This window comes from Ranitomeya imitator, chromosome 2 (genome assembly GCF_032444005.1).
Source record: "Ranitomeya imitator isolate aRanImi1 chromosome 2, aRanImi1.pri, whole genome shotgun sequence".
NCBI lineage: Eukaryota > Metazoa > Chordata > Amphibia > Anura > Dendrobatidae > Ranitomeya > Ranitomeya imitator.
In genome coordinates, this window is record NC_091283.1 from 207,177,940 (window position 1) to 207,202,510 (window position 24,571).

The 24,571-nt window shown below is 44.4% G+C and overlaps 2 protein-coding genes across 7 annotated transcripts in view; one reads left to right on the plus strand and one right to left on the minus strand.

Annotated features, from left to right (window-relative positions):
* Positions 1 to 9,365, minus strand: part of LOC138662670 (uncharacterized) — a 19,636-nt gene extending 10,271 nt beyond the window's left edge. Inside the window, exons 1-3 of the mRNA XM_069748543.1 lie at positions 9,206 to 9,365; positions 396 to 525; positions 138 to 285 (exon numbers count right to left, since the gene is read on the minus strand). Of these exons, the coding sequence (XP_069604644.1) occupies positions 138 to 285; positions 396 to 525; positions 9,206 to 9,262 (335 nt within the window). The 5' untranslated portion in view covers positions 9,263 to 9,365. The remainder of the gene's footprint in view (positions 1 to 137; positions 286 to 395; positions 526 to 9,205) is intronic.
* A 19-nt stretch (positions 9,366 to 9,384) lies between these two features.
* The window catches only part of GTF3C3 (general transcription factor IIIC subunit 3), a 62,194-nt gene continuing 47,007 nt past the window's right edge, over positions 9,385 to 24,571 (plus strand). For 2 of the 6 annotated variants that reach the window (XR_011318050.1, XM_069748542.1), the window contains exons 1-5: positions 9,390 to 9,457; positions 10,187 to 10,340; positions 16,784 to 16,898; positions 17,554 to 17,744; positions 23,982 to 24,105. Coding sequence is in view for 5 of the 6 variants with exons in the window: in XM_069748542.1 (XP_069604643.1) it covers positions 10,239 to 10,340; positions 16,784 to 16,898; positions 17,554 to 17,744; positions 23,982 to 24,105 (532 nt within the window). In the remaining variant the exon portion in view is untranslated. Of the gene's footprint in view, positions 9,458 to 9,477; positions 10,108 to 10,186; positions 10,341 to 16,783; positions 16,899 to 17,553; positions 17,745 to 23,981; positions 24,106 to 24,571 lie in introns of those variants that run through there. The other 4 variants (XM_069748538.1, XM_069748541.1, XM_069748539.1 and 1 more) reach the window with 4 other exon arrangements.

Genomic DNA, 24,571 nt, shown 5'->3' on the forward strand with positions numbered 1-24,571 from the left:
CTGATGATGCTTCGCTACTGATCACTGTTGAAGGAATATTATGTCAACCGTGCAACAAGAATCAGTTTATTCCCTCAGTTTTCTTTTTTTTTTTAAATATGATGTTAAAGCTTTTTTTTTTTTTTTTTTTAACTTACTGTCTTAACTCGGGGGTTTTGAGCAGAAACTGTAGCTCCTTGTAATAGGGACACTTCTTCGCCTTGGGAGAGAGGGCACTTTGCTTATCTTCGAGCTTACGTTTTTTACAGCGATCCTGAACTGGCTGCTCAGTTTTTACATTTTTCACTAAAAAGTAAAAAAAAAATAAAAAAAATCTTTTAATGTTTTTAAAGTTACATCTGTGTCTTTGAAGGGCCAAAAAAAACAAAACAAAAAAACAAAAAACAAATACTTACAGACTGTTTTTTGATCTTGAGTGTCAGCTCCATCCCAGTGAGGGTGCATTAGATTCACCGCTTCCACCCACGCACCCGTTCTCTTGTTTCGTTCAGCTTGATCACAAAGAACGGATCGTTGATCATGAACCTACAGACGTAAAACATGAATCTTTATTTCAAATGACTAGCTGTTTTAAAATGTTGCATGAATGTATTAATTGTTATGATAAATATTTGTAAAAAACAACAAAATAATATATGCAATGATCTGATCACTAAGGCCATGTTCACACAGTGCGTTTTTTACCGCGGAAACGCAGCGGTTTTGCCGCTGCGGTTCCGCAGCTGTTTTCCATGCAGGGTACAGTACAATGTACCCTATGGAAAACAGGACACACTGTGCACATGATCCTGAATTTAAAAAAAAAAACCGCACTGATTAGCTGCGGTAAAAAAGAAGTACCATGTCACTTCTTTTTGTAAAACAGCAGTGGTTCTGCACCCATTGACCTCCATTGTGAGGTGAAAGCCGCAGTAAAACCCGCAGATGAAAAAAATATCTGCGGGTTTTACTGCGGTTTGTGGTGCAGAACCGCTGCAGTGTGGCAGCCCCCCCGTGCCCCAATCCCACCCCCCCATGCTCCGATGCCACCCCCCTGTGCTCCGACGCCCCCCCCCCCGTGCCCCCATCTCACCCCCTTATACTTTCCCAGTCCCGTTGTCCGTCCGTCCGTCTTCTCCCTGGGCGCCGCCATCTTGCAAAATGGCGGGCGCATGCGCAGTGCGCCCGCCGAATCGTTCCAAAGTGCATTTTGATCACTGAGATATAACCTATCTCAGTGATCAAAATAAAAAAAAATAGTAAATGACCCCCCCCCCCCCCCCCTTTGTCACCCCCATAGGTAGGGACAATAAAAAAATAAAGAATTTTTTTTTTTTTTCCACTAAGGTTAGAATAGGGTTAGGGGTAGGGTTAGGGGTAGGGTTAGGGTATTTTCAGCCATTTTAACCCTAAAAAACTTCCTAGAAAACACACAGACTCTGGCTAGAAAACTGCATCAAAAAACGCATCAAAAAACGCATCAAAAAAAGGACCTGCGTTTTCTGCCAAGAGCTGCGGTTTCAGTCCTGAAAAAAAAAAGGATGGAAATCAGGAACGTGTGAACATACCCTTATTGTGAGCCCTCGCGGGCAGGGTCCTATCATCTATTGTGCCAGTCGGTGATTCGTTTTGTTCCAAGATTATTGTATTTGTTTTCTTATTATGTGTAGCCCTTTTCACAAGTAAAGCGCCATGGGATAAGTGGCGCAATAATAATATACAAGTGGTCAGACCATTGAAGGTTTAGTTCCCAAATGACTAAATGCAGTAAAAACTAAAAAAAAAAAAGTTTGGAAAACAGAAAAACAATTAAAAACTAAAAGTGTCGCGCTGCTCACTACAGGAAGAAGCTGCTGGCGAACAGACGTGCAGGGACCGCGCAAGGAGCAGGTGAGTATAACGGGGGCAGTGCGCGATATTCACCTGCTCCCCGTTCCACCGTCGGCGCTGCAGTCTTCTGCATCCTCTGCACTGACGCTCAGGTCAGAGGGCGCGATGACGCGATTAGTGTGCGCCGCCCCCTCCCTGAACAGTAAGTGCAGAGAACGGGGGAAGACACAGCGGCGGCCGTCTGTGGAACAGGAAAGGTGAGTATAGCAAGTACACCAGATGTCAAGGGAGGAAAGTAGGTGGATTTTCGAAATGAACACACTGATACCAAACGGATTAAACAGCGGGATTGAACTTTTTGCCTTTAACCAATAGACTCAGTGCTTCTACTCACCATATGATATAAAAGCACCTCTATTATGCACCGGACCATCCCTGAAGAAGAAGTCTGCTGACTTCGAAACGCGTTGGAGAGACTTTTTGGTCCTAGGTGCATTCCGTCAGCCGATCACGTGGAGTATCATGTGTATGTGACGTCACGCGAGGTCCTGCAGCGTTACTGCACCTCGCCGGCAATTTGTTTGCTAAAGCGCGGCTTCACCGCTGAAGATCGGGAATCATCGTCTGTGAGGTAAGGGGTGACTGTCACCGGCCGGGACAGGTTAACACCCTTTCCTCGCACATTTCTGGAAAATCAGTGTTGCGCATACATCTGGAAAGACCCTAAAGACTAATATGAAAACCTGGTAACCGCGGGTATATGGAAAACAGACGCCAAATGCTAATGAGGTAACTGACTAAGCATAGTGTGAGTGATTCTCTATGCAGTAAGCCTTTTTTGTGTACTAGATTTATCGGCACCTCCAGCGCGAATATGAATATATGAATATATGAATATATATATATATATATATATATATATATATATATATATATATATATATATATATATAGCAAGTGTGCCTGAGAGGTGAGTATGTGATTTTTTTTTTTATATCGCAGCAACAGCATATGGCTATGTGCACACGATGCTGATTTGCAGCGGATTTTTCAGCGCAAAAACGCTGCAGACCCACACTGTGATGTACAGTACAATGTTATTATTTATTTATATAGCACCATTAATTCCATGGTGCTGTACATGAGAAAGAGGTTACATACAGAGTTATAGATATCACTTACAGGACCCTGTCCTTGCAGATTTACATTCTATGGGATGTAGGCTTGTCGGAAGAGGTGGGTCTTCAAGCTCTTTTTGAAAGTTTCCACAGTAGGTGAGAGTCTGATGTGTTAAGGTAGAGAGTTCCAGAGTAGGGGTGATGCGCGAGAGAAATCTTGTATGCGATTGTGGGAAGAGGAGATAAGAGGGGAGTAGAGAAGGAGATCTTGTGAGGATTGGAGGTTGCGTGCAGGAAAGTATCGGGAGACGAGGTCACAGATGTATGGAGGAGACAGGTTGTGGATGGCTTTGTATGTCATGGTTAGGGTTTTGTACTGGAGTCTCTGGGCAATGGGGAGCCAGTGAAGGGATTGACGGAGGGGAGAGGCCGGGGAATAGCGGGGGGACAGGTGGATTAGTCGGGCAGCTGAGTTTAGAATAGATTGGAGGGGTGCGAGAGTGTTTGAGGGGAGGCCACAGAGCAGGAGGTTGCAGTAGTCAAGGCGAGAGATGATGAGGGCATGGACTAGGGCTTTTGCAGATTCTTGGTTGAGGAATGTACGGATTCGTGAAATATTTTTGAGTTGAAGTCGACAGAAAAGTCGGATAGGCGTTCTCAACATAGCTCCAAGCGTATCTTATTTCCATAGGAAACACTAGAAGTAATTTAGCTTAACTAAAGGCCCCGTCACACATAGCGAGATCGCTAGCGAGATCGCTGCTGAGTCACAAGTTTTGTGACGCAACAGCGATCTCAGTAGCGATCTCGCTATGTGTGACACGTACCAGCGATCAGGCCCCTGCTGTGAGATCGCTGGTCGTGTCGGAATGGCCTGGGCCATTTTTTGATCGTTGAGGTCCCGCTGACATCGCTGAATCGGCGTGTGTGACGCCGATTCAGCGATGTCTTCGCTGGTAACCAGGGTAAACATCGGGTAACTAAGCGCAGGGCCGCGCTTAGTAATCCGATGTTTACCCTGGTTACCATCCTAAAAGTAAAAAAACAAACGCTACATACTTACCTATCGCTGTCTGTCCTCGGCGCTCTGCTTCTCTGGTCTGGCTGTGAGCGCCGGTCAGCCGGAAAGCAGAGCAGTGACGTCACCGCTCTGCTTTCCGGCCGCTGTGCTCACAGCCAGACCAGAGAAGCAGAGCGCCGAGGACAGACAGCGGTAGGTAAGTATGTAGCGTTTGTTTTTTTACTTTTAGGATGGTAACCAGGGTAAACATCGGGTTACTAAGCGCGGCCCTGCGCTTAGTTACCCGATGTTTACCCTGGTTACCGGGGACCTCGGGATCGTTGGTCGCTGGAGAGCTGTCTGTGTGACAGCTCTCCAGCGACCAAACAGCGACGCTGCAGCGATCCGGATCGTTGTCGGTATCGCTGCAGCGTCGCTATGTGTGACGGGGCCTTAAGAGTGACATAATATTAAGCTCCAAGAAAAAAAAAATGCATGTATACATCCTAATCTAGGAAATCGGCATGAATGTAGGCCACTTCAATAAATAAATAAAATTATTATTCACATCAGGGGACTATAAAAACTTCAGACAAATTATTTACTATATATAAATCTCATACATTAGTATATATAGAGATTAACATAAAAATAGAGATTATGAATAGACTAATATGTAAATATATTACCAGATTAAATAAAAACTTGGGTGATCTCATTCAGACCCTGCAGTTTAAAACTCCTTAGTTTGTAAATCTACTACACCTCCTTTGTTTAATTTCATAATTCTATTAGGAACTTTTACTGGGAAGGGATCAATTGGGCCGATTTTCAGATTATTAAAATCCTTATTGTGTGTTAGAGTGTAATGTCTAGACAGTCCATGGGTGAGGAGGCCCTTTTTAATATTATGCCTGTGTGAATTTAACCATAGATGTTAGTTAATGGGAAAAAAAGCTGTGCAAATGGTGCAGAAAAATCAGTGTGGAATTGCTGCGGATTTCAAAGTGCATGACACTTCTTTTCTGCGGATCTGCAGCGTTTCTGCACCCTTCCATGTCAAAATTCCAGTGTGGCAAAAACCGCAGAAAATCCGCGTAAAAAAACCGCAGAAAATCTGCGGCAAATCCACAGCTGCGGATTCTGCCAGGAGCTGCGGATTTTGTGCAGAAAATTCTGCACCTCTTTTCTTACGTGTGCACATACCCTATGGGGCAAAAATCTGAATGGAGCATCTTATGTGGCCACGTGCAGCATTATATGGGGCAAATATCTGTATGGAGCATCTTATGGAGCAAATATCTGTATGGGGCATCTTATGTGGCCACGTGCAGCATTATATGGGGCAAATATCTGTATGGAGCATCTTATGGAGCAAATATCTGTATGGGGCATCTTATGTGGCCACGTGCAGCATTATATGGGGCAATTATCTGTATGGAGCATCTTATGGAGCAAATATCTGTATGGGGCATCTTATGTGGCCACGTGCAGCATTATATGGGGCAAATATCTGTATGGAGCATCTTATGGAGCAAATATCTGTATGGGGCATCTTATGTGGCCACGTGCAGCATTATATGGGGCAATTATCTATATGGAGCATCTTATGGGGCAAATATCTGTATGGGGCATCTTATGTGGCCATGTGCAGCATTATATGGGGCAATTATCTGTATGGAGCATCTTATGGGGCAAATATCTGTATGGGGCATCTTATGGGGCCATGTGCAGCATTATATGGGGCAATTATCTGTATGGAGCATCTTATGGGGCAAATATCTGTATGGGGCATCTTATGGGGCCATGTGCAGCATTATATGGGGCAAATATCTGTATGGAGCATCTTATGGGGCAAATATCTGTATGGGGCATCTTATGGGGCCATGTGCAGCATTATATGGGGCAAATATCTGTATGGGGCATCTTATGTGGCCATGTGCAGCATTATATGGGGCAATTATCTGTATGGAGCATCTTATGGGGCCATGTGCAGCATTATATGGGGCAAATATCTGTATGGAGCATCTTATGGGGCAAATATCTGTATGGGGCATCTTATGGGGCCATGTGCAGCATTATATGGGGCAAATATCTGTATGGGGCATCTTATGTGGCCATGTGCAGCATTATATGGGGCAATTATCTGTATGGAGCATCTTATGGGGCAAATATCTGTATGGGGCATCTTATGTGGCCATGTGCAGCATTATATGGGGCAATTATCTGTATGGAGCATCTTATGGGGCAAATATCTGTATGGGGCATCTTATGGGGCCATGTGCAGCATTATATGGGGCAAATATCTGTATGGAGCATCTTATGGGGCAAATATCTGTATGGGGCATCTTATGGGGCCATGTGCAGCATTATATGGGGCAAATATCTGTATGGGGCATCTTATGGGGCAAATATCTGTATGGGGCATCTTATGTGGCCATGTGCAGCATTATATGGGGCAATTATCTGTATGGAGCATCTTATGGGGCCATGTGCAGCATTATATGGGGCAAATATCTGTATGGGGCATCTTATGTGACCATGTGCAGCATTATATGGGGCAATTATCTGTATGGAGCATCTTATGGGGCTACGTGCAGCGTTATATGGGGCAAATATCTGTATGGAGCATCTTATGGGGCCATGTGTAGCATTGTATGGGGCAAATATCTGTATGGAGCATCTTATGTGGCCATGTGCAGCATTATATGGGGCAAATATCTGTATGGAGCATCTTATGTGGCCATTTGCAGCATTATATGGAGCAAATATCTGTATGGAGCATCTTATGTGGCCATGTGCAGCATTATGTGGGGCAAATATCTGTATGGAGCATGTTATGTGGCCACGTGCAGCATTATATGGGGCAATTATCTGTATGGAACATCTTATGGGGCAAATATCTGTATGGGGCATCTTATGTGACCATGTGCAGCATTATAACCGCAGAAAATCCGCGTAAAAAAAACGCAGAAAATCTGCGGCAAATCCACAGCTGCGGATTCTGCCAGGAGCTGCGGATTTTGTGCAGAAAATTCTGCACCTCTTTTCTTACGTGTGCACATACCCTATGGGGCAAAAATCTGAATGGAGCATCTTATGGGGCCATGTGCAGCATTATATGGGGCAAATATCTGTATGGAGCATCTTATGTGGCCACGTGCAGCATTATATGGGGCAATTATCTGTATGGAGCATCTTATGGAGCAAATATCTGTATGGGGCATCTTATGTGGCCACGTGCAGCATTATATGGGGCAATTATCTGTATGGAGCATCTTATGGAGCAAATATCTGTATGGGGCATCTTATGTGGCCACGTGCAGCATTATATGGGGCAATTATCTGTATGGAGCATCTTATGGGGCAAATATCTATATGGGGCATCTTATGTGGCCATGTGCAGCATTATATGGGGCAATTATCTGTATGGAGCATCTTATGGGGCAAATATCTGTATGGGGCATCTTATGTGGCCATGTGCAGCATTATATGGGGCAAATATCTGTATGGAGCATCTTATGGGGCAAATATCTGTATGGGGCATCTTATGGGGCCATGTGCAGCATTATATGGGGCAAATATCTGTATGGGGCATCTTATGTGGCCATGTGCAGCATTATATGGGGCAATTATCTGTATGGAGCATCTTATGGGGCATCTTATGGGGCCATGTGCAGCATTATATGGGGCAAATATCTGTATGGAGCATCTTATGGGGCAAATATCTGTATGGGGCATCTTATGTGGCCACGTGCAGCATTATATGGGGCAATTATCTGTATGGAGCATCTTATGGGGCAAATATCTATATGGGGCATCTTATGTGGCCATGTGCAGCATTATGTGGGGCAAATATCTGTATGGAGCATGTTATGTGGCCACGTGCAGCATTATATGGGGCAATTATCTGTATGGAGCATCTTATGGGGCAAATATCTGTATGGGGCATCTTATGTGGCCATGTGCAGCATTATATGGGGCAAATATCTGTATGGAGCATCTTATGGGGCAAATATCTGTATGGGGCATCTTATGTGGCCATGTGCAGCATTATATGGGGCAATTATCTGTATGGAGTATCTTATGGGGCAAATATCTGTATGGGGCATCTTATGTGGCCATGTGCAGCATTATATGGGGCAATTATCTGTATGGAGCATCTTATGGGGCAAATATCTGTATGGGGCATCTTATGGGGCCATGTGCAGCATTATATGGGGCAAATATCTGTATGGAGCATCTTATGGAGCAAATATCTGTATGGAGCATCTTATGGGGCCATGTGCAGCATTATATGGGGCAATTATCTGTATGGAGCATCTTATGGGGCCATGTGCAGCATTATATGGGGCAAATATCTGTATGGAGCATCTTATGGGGCAAATATCTGTATGGGGCATCTTATGTGGCCATGTGCAGCATTATATGGGGCAATTATCTGTATGGAGCATCTTATGGGGCCATGTGCAGCATTATATGGGGCAAATATCTGTATGGAGCATCTTATGGGGCAAATATCTGTATGGAGCATCTTATTATTATTATTATTATACATTTTTATAGCGCCATTTATTCCATGGCGCTTTACATGTGAATACGGGGCAAATATAGACAAATACATTAAACATGAGCAGATAACAAGGCACACGAGTACATAAGGAGGGAGGACCCTGCCCGCGAGGGCTCACAGTCTGCAGGGGGTGGGTGAGGATACACTGCACATGTGGCCATGTGCAGTGTTATATGGGGCAAATATCTGTATGGAGCATCTTATGGGGCCATGTGCAGCGTTATATGGGGCAATTATCTGTATGGAGCATCTTATGTGGCCATGTGCAGCATTATATGGGGCAAATATCTGTATGGAGCATCTTATGGGGCAAATATCTGTATGGAGCATCTTATGGGGCCATGTGCAGCATTATATGGGGCAAATATCTGTATGGAGCATCTTATGGGGCCATGTGCAGCGTTATATGGGGCAATTATCTGTATGGAGCATCTTATGTGGCCATGTGCAGCATTATATGGGGCAAATATCTGTATGGAGCATCTTATGGGGCCATGTGCAGCGTTATATGGGGCAAATATCCCGTCTCCGCACAGCCCCCTGTCCCCCACACCCGTCTCCGCACTGCCCCATTGAAGTAACATCACCCCCTTTCCTGTGACTCCATTACCCCAATAAGCCGCGTTACAAGCAGCAGTGCCCATTCCCTTGCACACCCCTCCAACATGCCGCCCCCGGATAGTAACATCATCCATGTCTCATTACCGTCAGAGCGCTCCCCCGCAGCCCTGCGTCCTCACCGGCAGCTGCACACTGCTCCATGGTGCGGGGTCTCCTCGCTCTCCTGCTCCCCCACAGTCACTCACCGCCTCAGCACGCGGCTTCCAGTTACCGCGTCTGTACAGGAAGTCAGGAGCTGGCGGAGGCCCCGCCCCGCCCCTTCCGGTGACCTCATCCTCTCACTTGCGCAGCCGCAGCTCCTCTCTAGACGCTGGCGATGGGGGCTCACCGGCTCAGGTGAGTGTACGGCGGCTGCGGAGGGTCAGTGTCCTGCGCCTCAGTGCGCGCAGTGTACCGTCCGTGACCGTACCCCCGGGGGTCATTTCATAGCAGCACGTGTGTGTGTGTGTGGTGTTAGTGTGCACAGGGTCCTAGCTGCTGCGGCTATTGTCCGCTCCCCGGTGTAATAGTCAGCAGTTTGTCCGCAGCACCGGGACGGACAGGGCGTGGCTTTATGTTAATCACGTGATGAAAATAATGAAAAGGTGGACTAGATATTTTCCAAACGTGTGTGTTGTGAGCGCCCCCTGCAGGAATCCTGGGCTGCTGTCAGTGAGGTGTGAGGAAGGTTCTGCCGCTGAATGCTCTCGGGCAAATCATCAAGATCCGTTGCTGGCAGCTTCTTTTGCAGTTGTGCAGTATTGCTGTCCCAGATTTGGTTGGTCGGAGACGCTGCAGCCGTGGGAGCCGGTTTCGGCCATGCAGGCTGCTCACAGCACACCACATGCGGCCTGGAATGTTTTGAAAAAGTGTTTCTATATTTCCTACCTTTGCGGTGTGAGCACAGGCTGCGCGGACTCGTCGCGGGGCGTTCTCGTTACATTGTGTGTCCCCGTCGGGGCATCCACCCTAGATCCCGTCATGTGCGGCTGCAGGATGTGATTACGGTAGTTTCCGTGGTGTCGTCCGATGTTTTCACGCTTGCACTATGCGCATTAATCACGTCTGTATCTTTCCAATTTCCAGGCTGAAACTCCTGAATATTTCTGAAAACGTGTGTCACTGAAAACGAGAAGAAATGTCGGGCTTCAGTCCGGAGCTTATCGATTACCTGGACGGTAAAATATCATTTGAAGAGTTTGAGACGCGCCGTGAAGAGAGGCAGGCCCGCGAGAAGAAGGTGCGGGAGAGACATTACTAATGGCGCTGAGCGGACGTGCTGGGGAGAGGTGTTATCTGAGCATGCTCGAGGTCTGGCCGAGGGTCCCCAGTCCCTGCATGTGTCGTACAGCCGCGGGGACTCGGACATACGAGCATGCCGAAGACACTCAGCACCCAAGCATGCTCAGATAACATTTTATCCGTCCCCATTCGCTCATCACTACTATGTATGAATATCAAGTTCTATCTAGACCTGCCCGGCTAGTGAAGGGTTATTACCGGAGTTGCATTATTTTTCACAGATCATAGTAAATGTAAGCAGATGGTTAGTATACCGAGACGTTTCTTTTTCTTGTTCCTTTGTGTCGTTTTTTTTCCATCTGCCCCTCTCTAGATTCTTGTAGCAGAATGGACGGTCCTATTCTTACACCTCTAAAACTACAGTGACCTGTGAAAGTATTCCTTAAACCTCTTGAGTGTTGGTATAGCAGTTTGCTTTGGGTCACTGTGTTGTTGGAAGGTGAACCTCCGTACCAGTCTCAAATTACTGATAGAGTGAAACTAGTTTTGCTCAAGAATATCCCTGTATATCGCATCATCTATCCTCCCCTCAACTCGGACTATTTTCCCTGTCCCTGCTGCCAGAAAACATCCCCACAACAGTGATGCTGCCACCAACATGTTTCACTGTGGGGATGGTGTTCTTGGGTTGATGAGCAGTGTTGGTTTGGCATCAGACACAGAGTTTATCTTGGTGGCCAAAAAGTTCTGTTTTTGCGAGTCTCCCACCTGTCATTTAGCAAACTCAAAACAAACCTTACCATTTTTGTGTGTAAGTAAAGTCTTTTTTGCTGCCCACTCTTCCATAAGCACCACCTCTATGAAGTGTACGGCTTATTGTGGTTCTATAGACAGATACTCCAGTCTCTGCTTGGGAACTCTGCAGCTCCTTCAGGGTTACCATTGGTCTCTGTGCTGCCTCTCTGAATAATACCCTCCTTGTCCGGGATGGTCATTTTGGTGAGCGCACCTCTCTTGGTAGGTTTGTTGTGGTACCATGTTCTTTCCAGTTGATAATGGATTTAATGGTGCTCAGGGGGATCATCGGAGATTGGAATATTTTTTTATAACCCGACCCTGACTTGTTCTTCTCATCAACTTTGTCCCTGACTTGTTTGGAGATCTCCTTGGTCTTTACGGCGTTGTTTGGAGATCTCCTTGGTCTTCATGGCGTTGTTTGGAGATCTCCTTGGTCTTCATGGCGTTGTTTGGAGATCTCCTTGGTCTTCATGGCGTTGTTTGGAGATCTCCTTGGTCTTCATGGTGGTTTTTGGAGATCTCCTTGGTCTTCATGGTGTTGTTTGGAGATCTCCTTGGTCTTCATGGCGTTGTTTGGAGATCTCCTTGGTCTTCATGGCGTTGTTTGGAGATCTCCTTGGTCTTCATGGTGTTGTTTGGAGATCTCCTTGGTCTTCATGGTGGTTTTTGGAGATCTTCTTGGTCTTCATGGCGTTGTGTGGAGATCTCTTTGGTCTTCATGGCGTTGTGTGGAGATCTCCTTGGTCTTCATGGCGTTGTTTGGAGATCTCCTTGGTCTTCATGGCGTTGTTTGGAGATCTCCTTGGTCTTCATGGTGTTCGGTTAGTGGTGCCTCTTGTTATTGGTATTATAAACACGGAAAACACATCAGGCTCCTAAGACTATATATAGTTATCATAATATTACTTATCAAATTATAGGGCCTTAATATAAGGAAGTGTGGGACACACTGAAAAAAACCACAATAAAGAACCAGTGCAGAAGTCCATAATGCAAACAAATATAACAAATTTATTGAAAAAATACAAAAGTCACTAACAGCTAAAGGGATAAAAACGGCAATCATAAACATACTATATGGCAAGGGTGACAGGCCGACACATCTGCTCAAGTAAGATAAAGCACATCACAATGCTTGTAACAACCAGGGTAACATAGTAACATAGTTCGTAAGGCCGAAAAAAGACATTTGTCCATCCAGTTCAGCCTATATTCCATCATAATAAATCCCCAGATTTACGTCCTTCTACAGAACCTAATAATTGTATGATACAATATTGTTCTGCTCCAGGAAGACATCCAGGCCTCTCTTGAACCCCTTGACTGAGTTCGCCATCACCACCTCCTCAGGCAAGCAATTCCAGATTCTCACTGCCCTAACAGTAAAGAATCCTCTTCTATGTTGGTGGAAAAACCTTCTCTCCTCCAGACGCAAAGAATGCCCCCTTGTGCCCGTCACCTTCCTTGGTATAAACAGATCCTCAGCGAGATATTTGTATTGTCCCCTTATATATTTATAAATGGTTATTAGATCGCCCCTCAGTCGTCTTTTTTCTAGACTAAATAATCCTAATTTCCCTAATCTATCTAGGTATTGTAGTTCTCCCATCCCCTTTATTAATTTTCTCTCTCTAGTTCCATTATATCCTTCCTGAGCACCGGTGCCCAAAACTGGACACAGTACTCCATGTGCGGTCTAACTAGGGATTTGTACAGAGGCAGTATAATGCTCTCATCATGTGTATCCAGACCTCTTTTAATGCACCCCATGATCCTGTTTGCCTTGGCAGCTGCTGCCTGGCTCTGGCTGCTCCAGGTAAGTTTATCATTAACTAGGATCCCCAAGTCCTTCTCCCTGTCAGATTTACCCAGTGGTTTCCCGTTCAGTGTGTAATGGTGACATTGATTCCTTCTTCCCATGTGTATAACCTTACATTTATCATTGTTAAAACTCATCTGCCACCTTTCAGCCCAAGTTTCCAACTTATCCAGATTCATCTGTAGCAGAATACTATCTTCTCTTGTATTAACTGCTTTACATAGTTTTGTATCATCTGCAAATATCGATATTTTACTGTGTAAACCTTCTACCAGATCATTAATGAATATGTTGAAGAGAAGAGGTCCCAATACCGACCCCTGCGGTACCCCACTGGTCACAGCGACCCAGTTAGAGACTATACCATTTATAACCACCCTCTGCTTTCTATCACTAAGCCAGTTACTAACCCATTTACACACATTTTCCCCCAGACCAAGCATTCTCATTTTGTGTACCAACCTCTTGTGCGGCACGGTATCAAACGCTTTGGAAAAATCGAGATATACCACGTCCAATGACTCACCGTGGTCCAGCCTATAGCTTACCTCTTCATAAAAACTGATTAGATTGGTTTGACAGGAGCGATTTCTCATAAACCCATGCTGATATGGAGTTAAACAGTTATTCTCATTGAGATAATCCAGAATGTGTTTGTACATAAAACATATCATATAGTACCAAATAGCATTACTGCAAAAATCAGGAAAATTCCTATGCACAAGTGTGCACTAAACAACATGGTACAAATACATGCTATACAAGAGGGACAAAGTACCTGATGCAAGTACACAGTGTGCTGCACCGACTCCCGCCCTCCCCAACGCGCGTTTCGTGTATTACCTTCCTCAGGGGGCGTGCCAAACCAAGAAAGAACCAATCAATCACTGCCGCTCCGACACGCCAGCCAGTGCTGATGCACACGGGCCCATGTGACCATACATCAGGTGGCGGACGGAAGAGGAGGCGATCATAACGAAGTAGCGATCAGCTCATGCACAAAGTATACACGGCGGCCATATTGATATAGGGCAAAATGCCATAAGTATCATAACTCAATACGGATATTTGCATGGTAAGTATAAATAACATGTGTCCTGGCATCACCAAATATGTCATAGGGCCATGTAAAAAAACAAAGAAGAAAAGAGAAAACAATAATCATGATTAAAAATAGCGAATGCGCAGAACACTACATATATAAGATAAGATAATACAGGGCACATATAAGTAAACGTGAACAAACACGAACCAAGGAAGTAAACCTCATACAGTAATATGCCGCATGAAGATGTGAATATATGCATTGAAATTGCTAAACACAATTAAACCAACATATCCAGGTGTTGTGTATATATATGTATATAAGAAAATATTATAACAAATACAAATAAATAAACAAAAAAATTTTGCTATGTATTTCAATGGCTTGATGGTCACACAATATTCACGGAATTTCACATCTTGTCTTCATGTGGGTACGACGAATAGGGAATAGAGCACTAAAAACATAACAAAAATAATAACGGTCAAGAACAGAAAACAAAAATAATATGCGGATGAGAGCACAATTCAGATGCAGAGCAGCCAGAAGATCAAAGAAAGGGAGCAAACGAAAGACACTCATTAAGGCCGAATGGTTGGACTGTATTCAATTGCCAAATCCATCGCTTCTCCAGTCTACCGAGTCGTTTAGACAAACCCCCACCTCTGATGTTAATTTTAAGGGAATCAACCCCCCTTACCCTAAGAAGGGTACTATCGCAATTATGGAATTTTCTGTAATGGCGGGGTATTGTCTTTAGGGTGGATGCGTCCGTGTGGCTGATTGCCGCCTGAATCCCCAATACATGCTCCCTCGTGTGGACCTTCAGCTGGCGTGTTGTCAATCCAACATAGATTAGTCCGCATAGTAGACAACATATCTGGTAGTACAGGTGATACGCTGTCTGATCTTATAGTGCTTGGTGCCATCAGAGTTGCAGAAAGTAGCACATCTATCAATGTTGGGGCAGGCAACACATTCACCACACGGAACCCATCCACCCCTTATTGGATAATTGTCCAAAAACGTAGATTTTTTTGTGGCACGTATAATGACTGGAGATGAGGTGGTCCCTAAGGTTTTTAGCCCGTCTAAATGCCATAGATGGTTTCTCCGGGATAAATTTAGCAATGACAGGGTCGACCCTAATAATTGGGAATGCACCTTCCAGAATAGATCTCACCCTGTCGGACTGAGAGCAAAAGGTTGTGATAAATCTCACCTTTTTGATTATCACTAGAATCAGATACGGATTCACTACCACATAGGAGGTCATGACTGAAGCATGTTTAGCCCTATTGTATGCACGTTTAATAGACCTTCCACTGTATCCACGTGATCGGAACCGATCTTTCAGCTCCTCCTCCCTAAATTTGAAATCCGTATCGGACGAACAAATTCAACGGAGTTGGAGGAACTGTCCAACCGACATCGATCTGATCATATGACGTGGATGACTGGAGGATGCGTGCAACAATGTTTTTGTGGCTGTTCCCTTTCGAAAGATGTCAGTCTGTAGCTCACCCGAAGGGTCCTTCCTTATAGTCACATCCAGAAAATCCAAAGAAGTGCCACTATAAATGAATGTCAGATGGATATTGAGGTCGTTGTTTAGGGTCTGAATAAGTTGCTCAAGGTCGACAGGAGTGCCCTGCCAGACGAAGAAGATATCGTCAATGTACCGTGTCCAAAATGGAACACGGTCCATAGACCCCAATTCGTCCGACAGGAAGAGGTTCCTCTCCCACAGCCCCAGGAAAAAACCATAGGATGGCGCAAAGGCCGCCCCCATGGCGGTCCCCTGGAGCTGCAGGTAGAAGTTCCCTGATTGTTACAAGCATTGTGATGTGCTTTATCTTACTTGAGCAGATGTGTCAGCCTGTCTCCCTTGCCATATATAGTATGTTTATGATTACCATTTCTACCCCTTTAGCTGTTAGTGACTTTTGTATTTTTTCAATAAATTTGTTCTATTTATTTGGATTATGGACTTCTGCACTGGTTGTTTTTTTGTGGTTTGTTATTGGTGTTGCAGCCTCTGTGGCCTTTCAGAGAAGGTAAAGTGTATATACTGACCGACATGTGACACTTAGATTGCACACAGGGGGACGTCCTGTCACTAAACATGGGGGACTTATGAATGTAATTGCTTGCACCAGAAATTTTTAGGGGCTTCATAGCAAAAGGGCTGAATACATATGCACATGACAATTTTTAGTAATTTGATCACTTACATTTATTTTATGCCTGTAATTTTCTCACTTCACCAGCTTAGACTAGTGCTGATACATCACACACAAATCTTATTGAAAAAATATTTAAACACCGGATGTAATGTAACAAGATAGGTAAGAAACCATGGAGGTGAATATTTTCACAAGCCATTGTACATTTCTTGGCAGCACCCTGCTTCTCCTCAGTGCTGCAGACCCCTCTCTCCTGTGAGTCCTGCAAATCAATTCTAATGTACAATATACAAGCAACTTTCTCGCTAGCACATCACTATGTACATAAGATGTGCTGCCAAGAACAATGATATTCTGTGTGCACAGAACGATCATATTAATGATTGTTTTTCATGTGTATAAATTCCTAATTACATTTTCTTTTCCTTTTACAATCAAGATAGCACCGATTGTCTGTCTTGCCTATTATTTTCTTTTGCTTGCAGACCAGGCTAGCTTTCGCAGGGTCTTCCACACCATTAACATGTTCCTGTTACTATGTTGGGGTGTTGTGTTGCACATTTTTCCCAAATCTGTATTATGTTTTCTTTTAGGATTCTTCAAATCTAGGATTTTCAGAAAACACAGAATGTGAGATAGACGATCCTAATATTCCATCCACATCTGCAAAACTCCTCTCAAAATCTCACGATGACATTGAGGATACAGGTGCTGTAATTTCATGGTATCGCTTACTAGTGCTGGGAGTGAAAGCTTTGAAAAGTTGCAAAAATGTTGACTTTCTTTGCGTTTTCACACAACTTGCAATCAGTTCTGCCAAAATGGGCAGAGCAGGGATGTAACCGTCTCCCATACATGGCACAGTCAAACAGGGATTCCTTTTCCACTTTGTCTCTAGCACGTGAGATGTATGCAACACCAGCTTGGAGGACATTATGCAGTAGTACTGAGCGGTGTGGCTGTGAATCCTGCTCTGGAGTGAGCTAAAACAGTTACTTGTAGCTGCAGCTCCATCTGTCTGTCTCTCATATTGTTTAATGTTCCTTTCTCCTCTCCATGAAGTATATTAGGTTGTGTACCTGACACTCGTCTGTGCTGGCAGTACATCTTGTGCGAGCCAGAAGGATGTGAGCAGTGTTTCTGGAGAGAATGGTTAGTTCAGCAGGCATGGAGATAGGATAAAAGTAACATATAAGGATGAAATAAAGCACATTTGTCCACTAAAATATGTTACAGAGTTTCTTATATTCGTCTGAGTTGATTTTCACAAAATTTGTTGGAATAGCAACTATTTTAAGTAGAAAAAAAAAGTTCCCCTTAACTTTTGGATTTTCATGAAACTTTTACGTTATGTTTTTGGAAGATGAAACCTCAGATGGTGTCAGCAAGTCGGTCCAAAGAGTATTTGCATCAATGATCGGAGAGGATGAGAAAGATGATGGAGAGGATGAAGATGAGGAAGATGATGGAGAGGAAACCTCTGAACATCCATCTGTCGGAGATGTTTTTGCCCTGGAAATGGAAATTAACAGAGAAAACAGAAAGATGATGAAGGTATTTTACAGATCAGACAATTACAACTCAAACTTACCAATGTGCTCCTAACATGGTCAGCATTACCGGCACCATTGATGGTTTATGTTAAAAAATAAAGGTCCCTCAACATTGCAGATCCTCCACCATGATTCACTATTGGTAGGGCGCACCGTTCTTCATAAGCTTCATTTTGTCACCTATTAACTTGTCACTGAATATTTTCCGAGAAGGATTGTGGTTTATCTGTTTTTTTCATAACTCAGTTGCTTTTTATTGCCTTTAAAAGGCTTGTCCAGGACTTTTTCATTGGTGGTCCTTCCTTAGGATGGGGTCATCAAAACTAGATTGGTGAGTGTCCTACACTCAGCACCCTTTGACCGATCAGTATAGGCCACCAATGTAAAAGTCACGGACAGCCCCTTTAAACAGTGGGGACCTCGCTGGCCTGCACCCATAGTTTCTACCCGTACACATGTCTCTCTCACTCCAGATTTCTTCAGCTCAACTTGATTTTGCATGTACTACTCATAGGTATCTCCCATCAGTTCTCCTCTCTACATCACATCCTGGATGCTTTTCATTGTTCCATGAATAGTTACGGTAACTTCATTATAACAACATTATGAGCTGCTGAAGCCAGAACATCAAAGTCTATCCGCTATACCAGGGGTGGGCAATTAGTTTTCCTGAGTGGCCCCATAGGAGACCGTGACTGTTGTGGAGGCCGAACCAATAGGCTGAAATTACTTCTGCTCAATATTATTATTATAGCGCCATTTATTCCATGGCGCTCTACATGTGAGGAGGGGTATACATAATAAAAACAAGTACAATAATCTTGAACAATACAAGTCATAACTGGTACAGGAGGAGTGAGGACACTGCCCGCGAGGGCTCAAAATCTACGAGGGATGGGTGAGAATACAGTAGGTGAGGATAGAGCTGGTCATGCAGCGGTTTGGTTGATTGGTGGTTACTGCAGGTTGTAGGCTTATCGGAAGAGGTAGATCTTCAGGTTCTTTTTGAAGGTTTCCACAGTAGGTGAGAGTCTGATATGTTGGGGTAGAAAGTTCCAGAGAAAGGGGGAAGTGCGAGAGAAATCCTGTATGTGATTGTGGGAAGAGGGGAGTCGAGAAGGAGATCTTGTGAGGATCGGAGGTTGCGTGCAGGAAAGTCCCGGTTGACGAGGACACAGGTGTATGGAGGAGACAGGTTGAGGATGGCTTTGTACGTCATGGTTAGGGTTTTGTACTGGAGTCTCTGGGCAATGAGGAGCCAGTGAAGGGATTGACAGAGGGGAGAGGCCGGGGAATAGCGGGGGGACAGGTGGATTAGTCGGGCAGCAGAGTTTAGAATAGATTGGAGGGGTGCGAGAGTGTTAGAGGGGAGGCCACAGAGCAGGAGGTTGCAGTAGTTGAGGTTGGAGATGATGAGGGCATGCACTAGGGTTTTTGCAGATTCTTGGTTGAGGAATGTGCGGATCCGGGAAATATTTTTGAGTTCAAGTCGGCAGGAAGTGGAAAGGGCTTGGATAAGCGGTTTGTAGGAGAGATCAGAGTCGAGGATTACCCCGAGGCAGCGAGCTTGTGGGACTGGGGAGAGTGGGCAGCCGTTTACTGTAATGGATAGGTTCGATGGGGGAGTCGCGTGAGATGGGGGAAAGATGATGAATTCTGTTTTGTCCATGTTAAGTTTCAGAAATCTAGCAGAGAAGAAGGATGAAATAGTGGACAGACATTGAGGGATTCTGGTTAGTAGGGTGGTGATATCTGGTCCAGAGATGTAGATCTGTGTGTCATCAGCATAGAGGTGATACTGAAAACCGTGAGATTCTATGAGCTGTCCCAGGCCAAAGGTGTAAATGGAGAAGAGCAGGGGCCCTAGGACTGAACCTTGTGGGACTCCGACAGATAGGGGGCGAGGTGAGGAGGTGGTGTGTGAGTAAGAGACACTGAATGTCCGGTCTGTTAGGTAAGACGAGATCCAGGATAGGGCCAAGTCTGTGATGCCAAGGGATGAGAGGGTCTGTAATAATAGGGAATGGTCCACTGTGTTAAAGGCAGCCGACAGGTCCAGGAGGAGGACAGAGTAGTGTCGCTTGCTCTTGGCGGTTAAGAGGTCATTGGTGACCTTAAGGCAGTTTCAGTGGAGTGGTGTGACCGGAAGCCAGATTGTAAGTGGTCAAAGAGGGAGCAAGAAGAGAGGTGGGAGGACAGTTCAAGATGGACGTGTTGTTCCAGTAGTTTTGAGGCATAAGGGAGAAGTGATATAGGGCGATAGTTAGATACAGAGGATGGGTCAAGAGAGGGCTTTTTGAGGATAGGTGTGATGGAGGCATGTTTAAAGCTTGAGGGGAAGACACCAGTTGTTAGTGATGGGTTGAAGAGATGGGTTAGGGTTGGGATGAAGACTGTGGCAAGGTTTGGGATGAAGTGGGAAGGGATCGGGTCAAGTGCACAGGATCTTGAGAGTAGAGTGGAGAGTCGATCTTCTGTAATGGTGGATAAGATGGTTTTGGATGAGGAGGGCTGGGCAGTTATGAAGAAGGGTTAGGGTTAGGGATATGAGAGATGAGAAGTAGGTTTGTTTAGCTGTGGCGAGTGTGGTCTTGAAAGTAGTGAGGGACTGTTTGAATACGATGAAGTGCTCGTTGGAGTGGGATCTTTTCCATCTCCGCTCTGCAGCCCTGCAAGCTCGCCTCAGTTCTTTGGTCAGGGTGGTGTGCCAGGGCTGTCTGTTGATTTTTTGCGAGCTTTGGTATGTGTGAGAGGGGCAACAGATTCCAGAGCTACAGCTATTGTGGTGTTATATAGAGCGGCAGCGTCATCCGCATTGAGTAAGGAACTTATGTCTATGAGCGGGAGGAGGGATTCAGAGAGTGAGTGTAGATGAAGGTGTTTGAGATTTCTGCAAGGATGTGCAAGTTTGTGGGGTGGGGATTGTAGACAAGGAGTGGAGAGGGAAGAGAATGTGAGTAGGTTGTGTTCAGAAAGAGGAAGAGGTGAGTTAGAGAGGTTAGATAGGGAGCAGAGGCGGGTGAAGATAAGGTCCAGTGTGTGACCATCTTTGTGGGTGGCTGCAGAAGACCATTGAGTGAGGCCAAAGGAGGAAGTGAGAGATAGAAGTTTAGTGGCTACTGAGAGGGAAATGTCTATAGGGATGTTGAAGTCACCCAAGATGATAGTGGGGATGTCAGCGGAGAGGAAATGAAGTAGCCAGGTGGTGAAGGGGTCAAAGGAGATGGTGGCTGGCCCTGGGGGGGCGGTAAATGACAGCCAGTTGGAAGGGGAGTAGATGCGCACAGAATGCACCTCAAAGGAAGGGAGGGTAACAGAGGTTGGCAGTGGGATTGGGGTGAAGGAGCAGGTATCTGACAGGAGAAAACCAACTCCTCCACCATGTTTGCTGCTGGGGCGGGGTGTGTGAGAAAGGTGGAAGCCACCATATGAAAGTGCAGCAGGAGAGGCTGTGTCAGAAGGGGTGAGCCAGGTTTCGGTGATGGCGAGGAAGGAAAGTTTGTGAGTAATGAAAAGATTGTGGATGTAGGAAAGTTTGTTGCAGACGGAGCGAGCGTTCCACAGAGCTCCTGTTAGTGGGACTGGGGAAGCGGGGGCTGGGCGAATGGGTATAAGGTTAGAGAGGTTACGGAAGTTTGTGATAGAGTGTGGCTGGGAGGTAGAAATGACTGTGGGGGTGTGGTGAGGAGGACCAGGATTTGGAGAGATATCACCAGCAGTGAGAAGGAGCAGAGAAAGTGTTAGCAGGTGGGAGTAGGAGAGGGCATGAGGGGGCTGTCTGTGCTTGGAGACAGAAGATTGTATGTTAAGGAACAGTTCTGAGGAGGAGGTGAGATGGATGGGGAGGATTGAAGAGGAGATGAACAGTTCCTTACTAGGTGTAGGGATTAGAAAGTGGAGGATTATAGGGGTGAGAGTGGAAACAAATAGAAAGTGACTGTATCCAGTTACCTTCAGTTGCAATTCTGGAATTAATTCTGAGCATTACACTTCTATGATACACTTATGTGATACACTGGGCATGTTAATTTTAATTATTATTTTATATTAATATCGCATAATATTGAGCAGAATGAAGTATGCTGACATCCCCTAAATACCATATGACCCTCATACAGCATATATACAGTATGAGCTGCCACATAGCCCCCTCTATAGCCAATGATCCCCATATTAGCCTCCTATATACAGTATGAGACCCCACATAGCCTCCCTGTATACAGAATGAGCCCCCACATAGTCTCCAATATACAGTATGCCCCCACACAGACTCCTACAGTGGCATGCAAAAGTTTGGGCACCCCTGGTGAAAATTACTGTAATTATGAACAGTTAAGCAAGTTGAAGATGAAACGATCTCTAAATGCCCTGAAGTTAAAGATGACACATTTTCTTTGTATTTTAGGCAGCAAAAAATATATATAAATATATTTGTTTATATTTCTTTTTCATTTTAAAAATTGCAAAAAGAAAAATGAGCCAATGCAAAAGTTTGGGCACCCTGCATGGTTAATACCTAGTAGCATCCCCATTGAAAGTATCCCAGCTTGTAAATGCTTTTTTGTATCCAGTCTTTACATTCTTGTTTGACGGATTCTTCCAGTCCTGTGAGATTCCTGGATCGTTTTGCTTCCTCTGCTATTTTGAGGTCTGGCCACAGATTTTCAATGATGTTCAAATCAGGGGACTGTGAGGGCCATTGTAAAACCTTCAGCTTGCGCCTTTTGAAGTCATCTATTGTGGATTTTGACGTGTGTTTAGGATCATTATCCATTTGTAGAAGCCATCCTCTTTTCACCGTCAGCTTTTTACAGATGGTGTTATGTTTGCATCAAGAATTTGTTGAAATTTCATTGAATCCATTCTCCCCTCCACCTGTGAAATGTTCTCCGTGCCATTGGCTGCAACACAACCTCAAAGCACGATTGATCCACCTAATGCTTAATGGTTGGCGAGATGTTCTTTTCCCAAAATTCTGTGCTCTTTTTTTCTCCACACATACCTTTTGATCATTGTGGCCAAAGAGTTCTATTTTATCCTCATCGGTCCAGAGAACTTGTTTCCAAAATGCAGGTGTCCCTGAACAGTAGAACAATGTACCACAACTCCAGTCTGATAAATCGTTCTGAAGGTCTTTTGCCCTCAAGCAGGGGTTCTGATTTCCCTCTCTAGCAATCTTACGAGCAGCTCTCACTGAAATTTTGCTTGATCTTCCAGACCTTATCTTGACCTCCACTGTTCCAGGTAACTGCCATTTCTTAATTACATTTCAAACTTGAAAACACTTTGCGATCTTCTTATAGCCTTCTCCTGCTTTGTCAGCCTCCACCATTTTCAGAGTGCTAGGCAGCTGCTTAGAAGAACCCATGGCTGCTGTTTTTTGGCACAAGGTTAGAGGAGGCTGGGTTTTTTATATAGCTGGGAAATTTGCATCACCTGGCTTTTGATGATAGGGAACAAGCCATAACTGTAACAGGCTAATTAAGGTCGGAAATCTCGGTCAACATTATCCGAGCACGCAAATCTTCAAGGGTGCCTAAAGTTTTGTATCGGCCCATTTTCCTTTTTTTATAACGTTCAAAATGTGATAGATGGAAAAAATAAATAAATAATAAATATATATATATATATATATATATATATATATATATATATCTCAAAGAGTTTTTGGCAAAGCCCGCTTACCGCTTTTAAGAAACAGGAATACATTCAACCTGTGGTTACAGTTCGCACGGAAAACGGATTGGGACAAATCCACACATGTAAAGAAAAAACTTTTTGTTTCTCCAGCGATCAGTCCAATGGTAGAGTAAAATATACCTTTTATTTATCCATTAAAAAGTTCCAGATTTCTTCAGTAACAATATTGCATACATTCAATCCCTTTTGGACGACATGTTTCGACACCACGTGTGTCTTCCTGCAGGTCCACTAATTTCCTATTAATCACTTATATATGGGTTTATATAAAATCGAGAGGTATCACTAACTACTTTATTTTGGGAAATATTTTTGGAGTGCCAATAATGTCAACCACAACTGTGTACATGGAAAAAATAAGAAAAACATTTCTTCTTGTCTTAAGCGTACATGATGTCATCCACATTATGGTTTGGTGTGATGGAGATCTGTGGACAAGGAGCTTTTTAATTTCTGATGTTTTTGCCTTTAATTATCACGGTAATGGTATTGATGGACTCTGCAGTGTAACCGACCGCTTGTGCACTTTTCTCTCCAGGCAAAAAGACCCCGGAGTAAGCTCCCGAGAGCGCTCCGAGGTCTCATGGGAGAGGCCAACATTCGTTTTGCCCGGGGCGAGGCAGAGGAAGCCATATTAATGTGTATGGAAATCATTAGACAAGGTATGCAGTCATGGTAGGAATGTGAAGTCTCATTGTGACTCCCGGAGTAGCTCTACATTTATCCATTCATCCCATCTGATCTTTTTTTTCTAAGTAATATCGTTTGAAGCTGTGTTATTAAAACTAAAAACTCCAGTAAAGTTTCCAAAGTACGGCAATCCTGAAAACCTTACCTGTTGGGGGTCGTCAGGACCCAAATCTACCATTCCTGTTCCTCTCCCCTCTCTGCACAATGACCTCTGCGCAGGTCACAGAGCATGCCTACAAAACTCTCCCACATAAATCAGATCCTTGGAATTGCTGTCTATGGTCCATGTGGCTTTCTAGGAAATAGTAAAAAAAAAAAAATTTACAGTCAGAAAATGATGTATCACAAGGGGGCTTTAGTTAATAAAATATGGGTCATATGGAATGGTTTTCAGTGTTTAAAAATATTTTTTTAAAAATCTGACCTTTTTAAGAATAA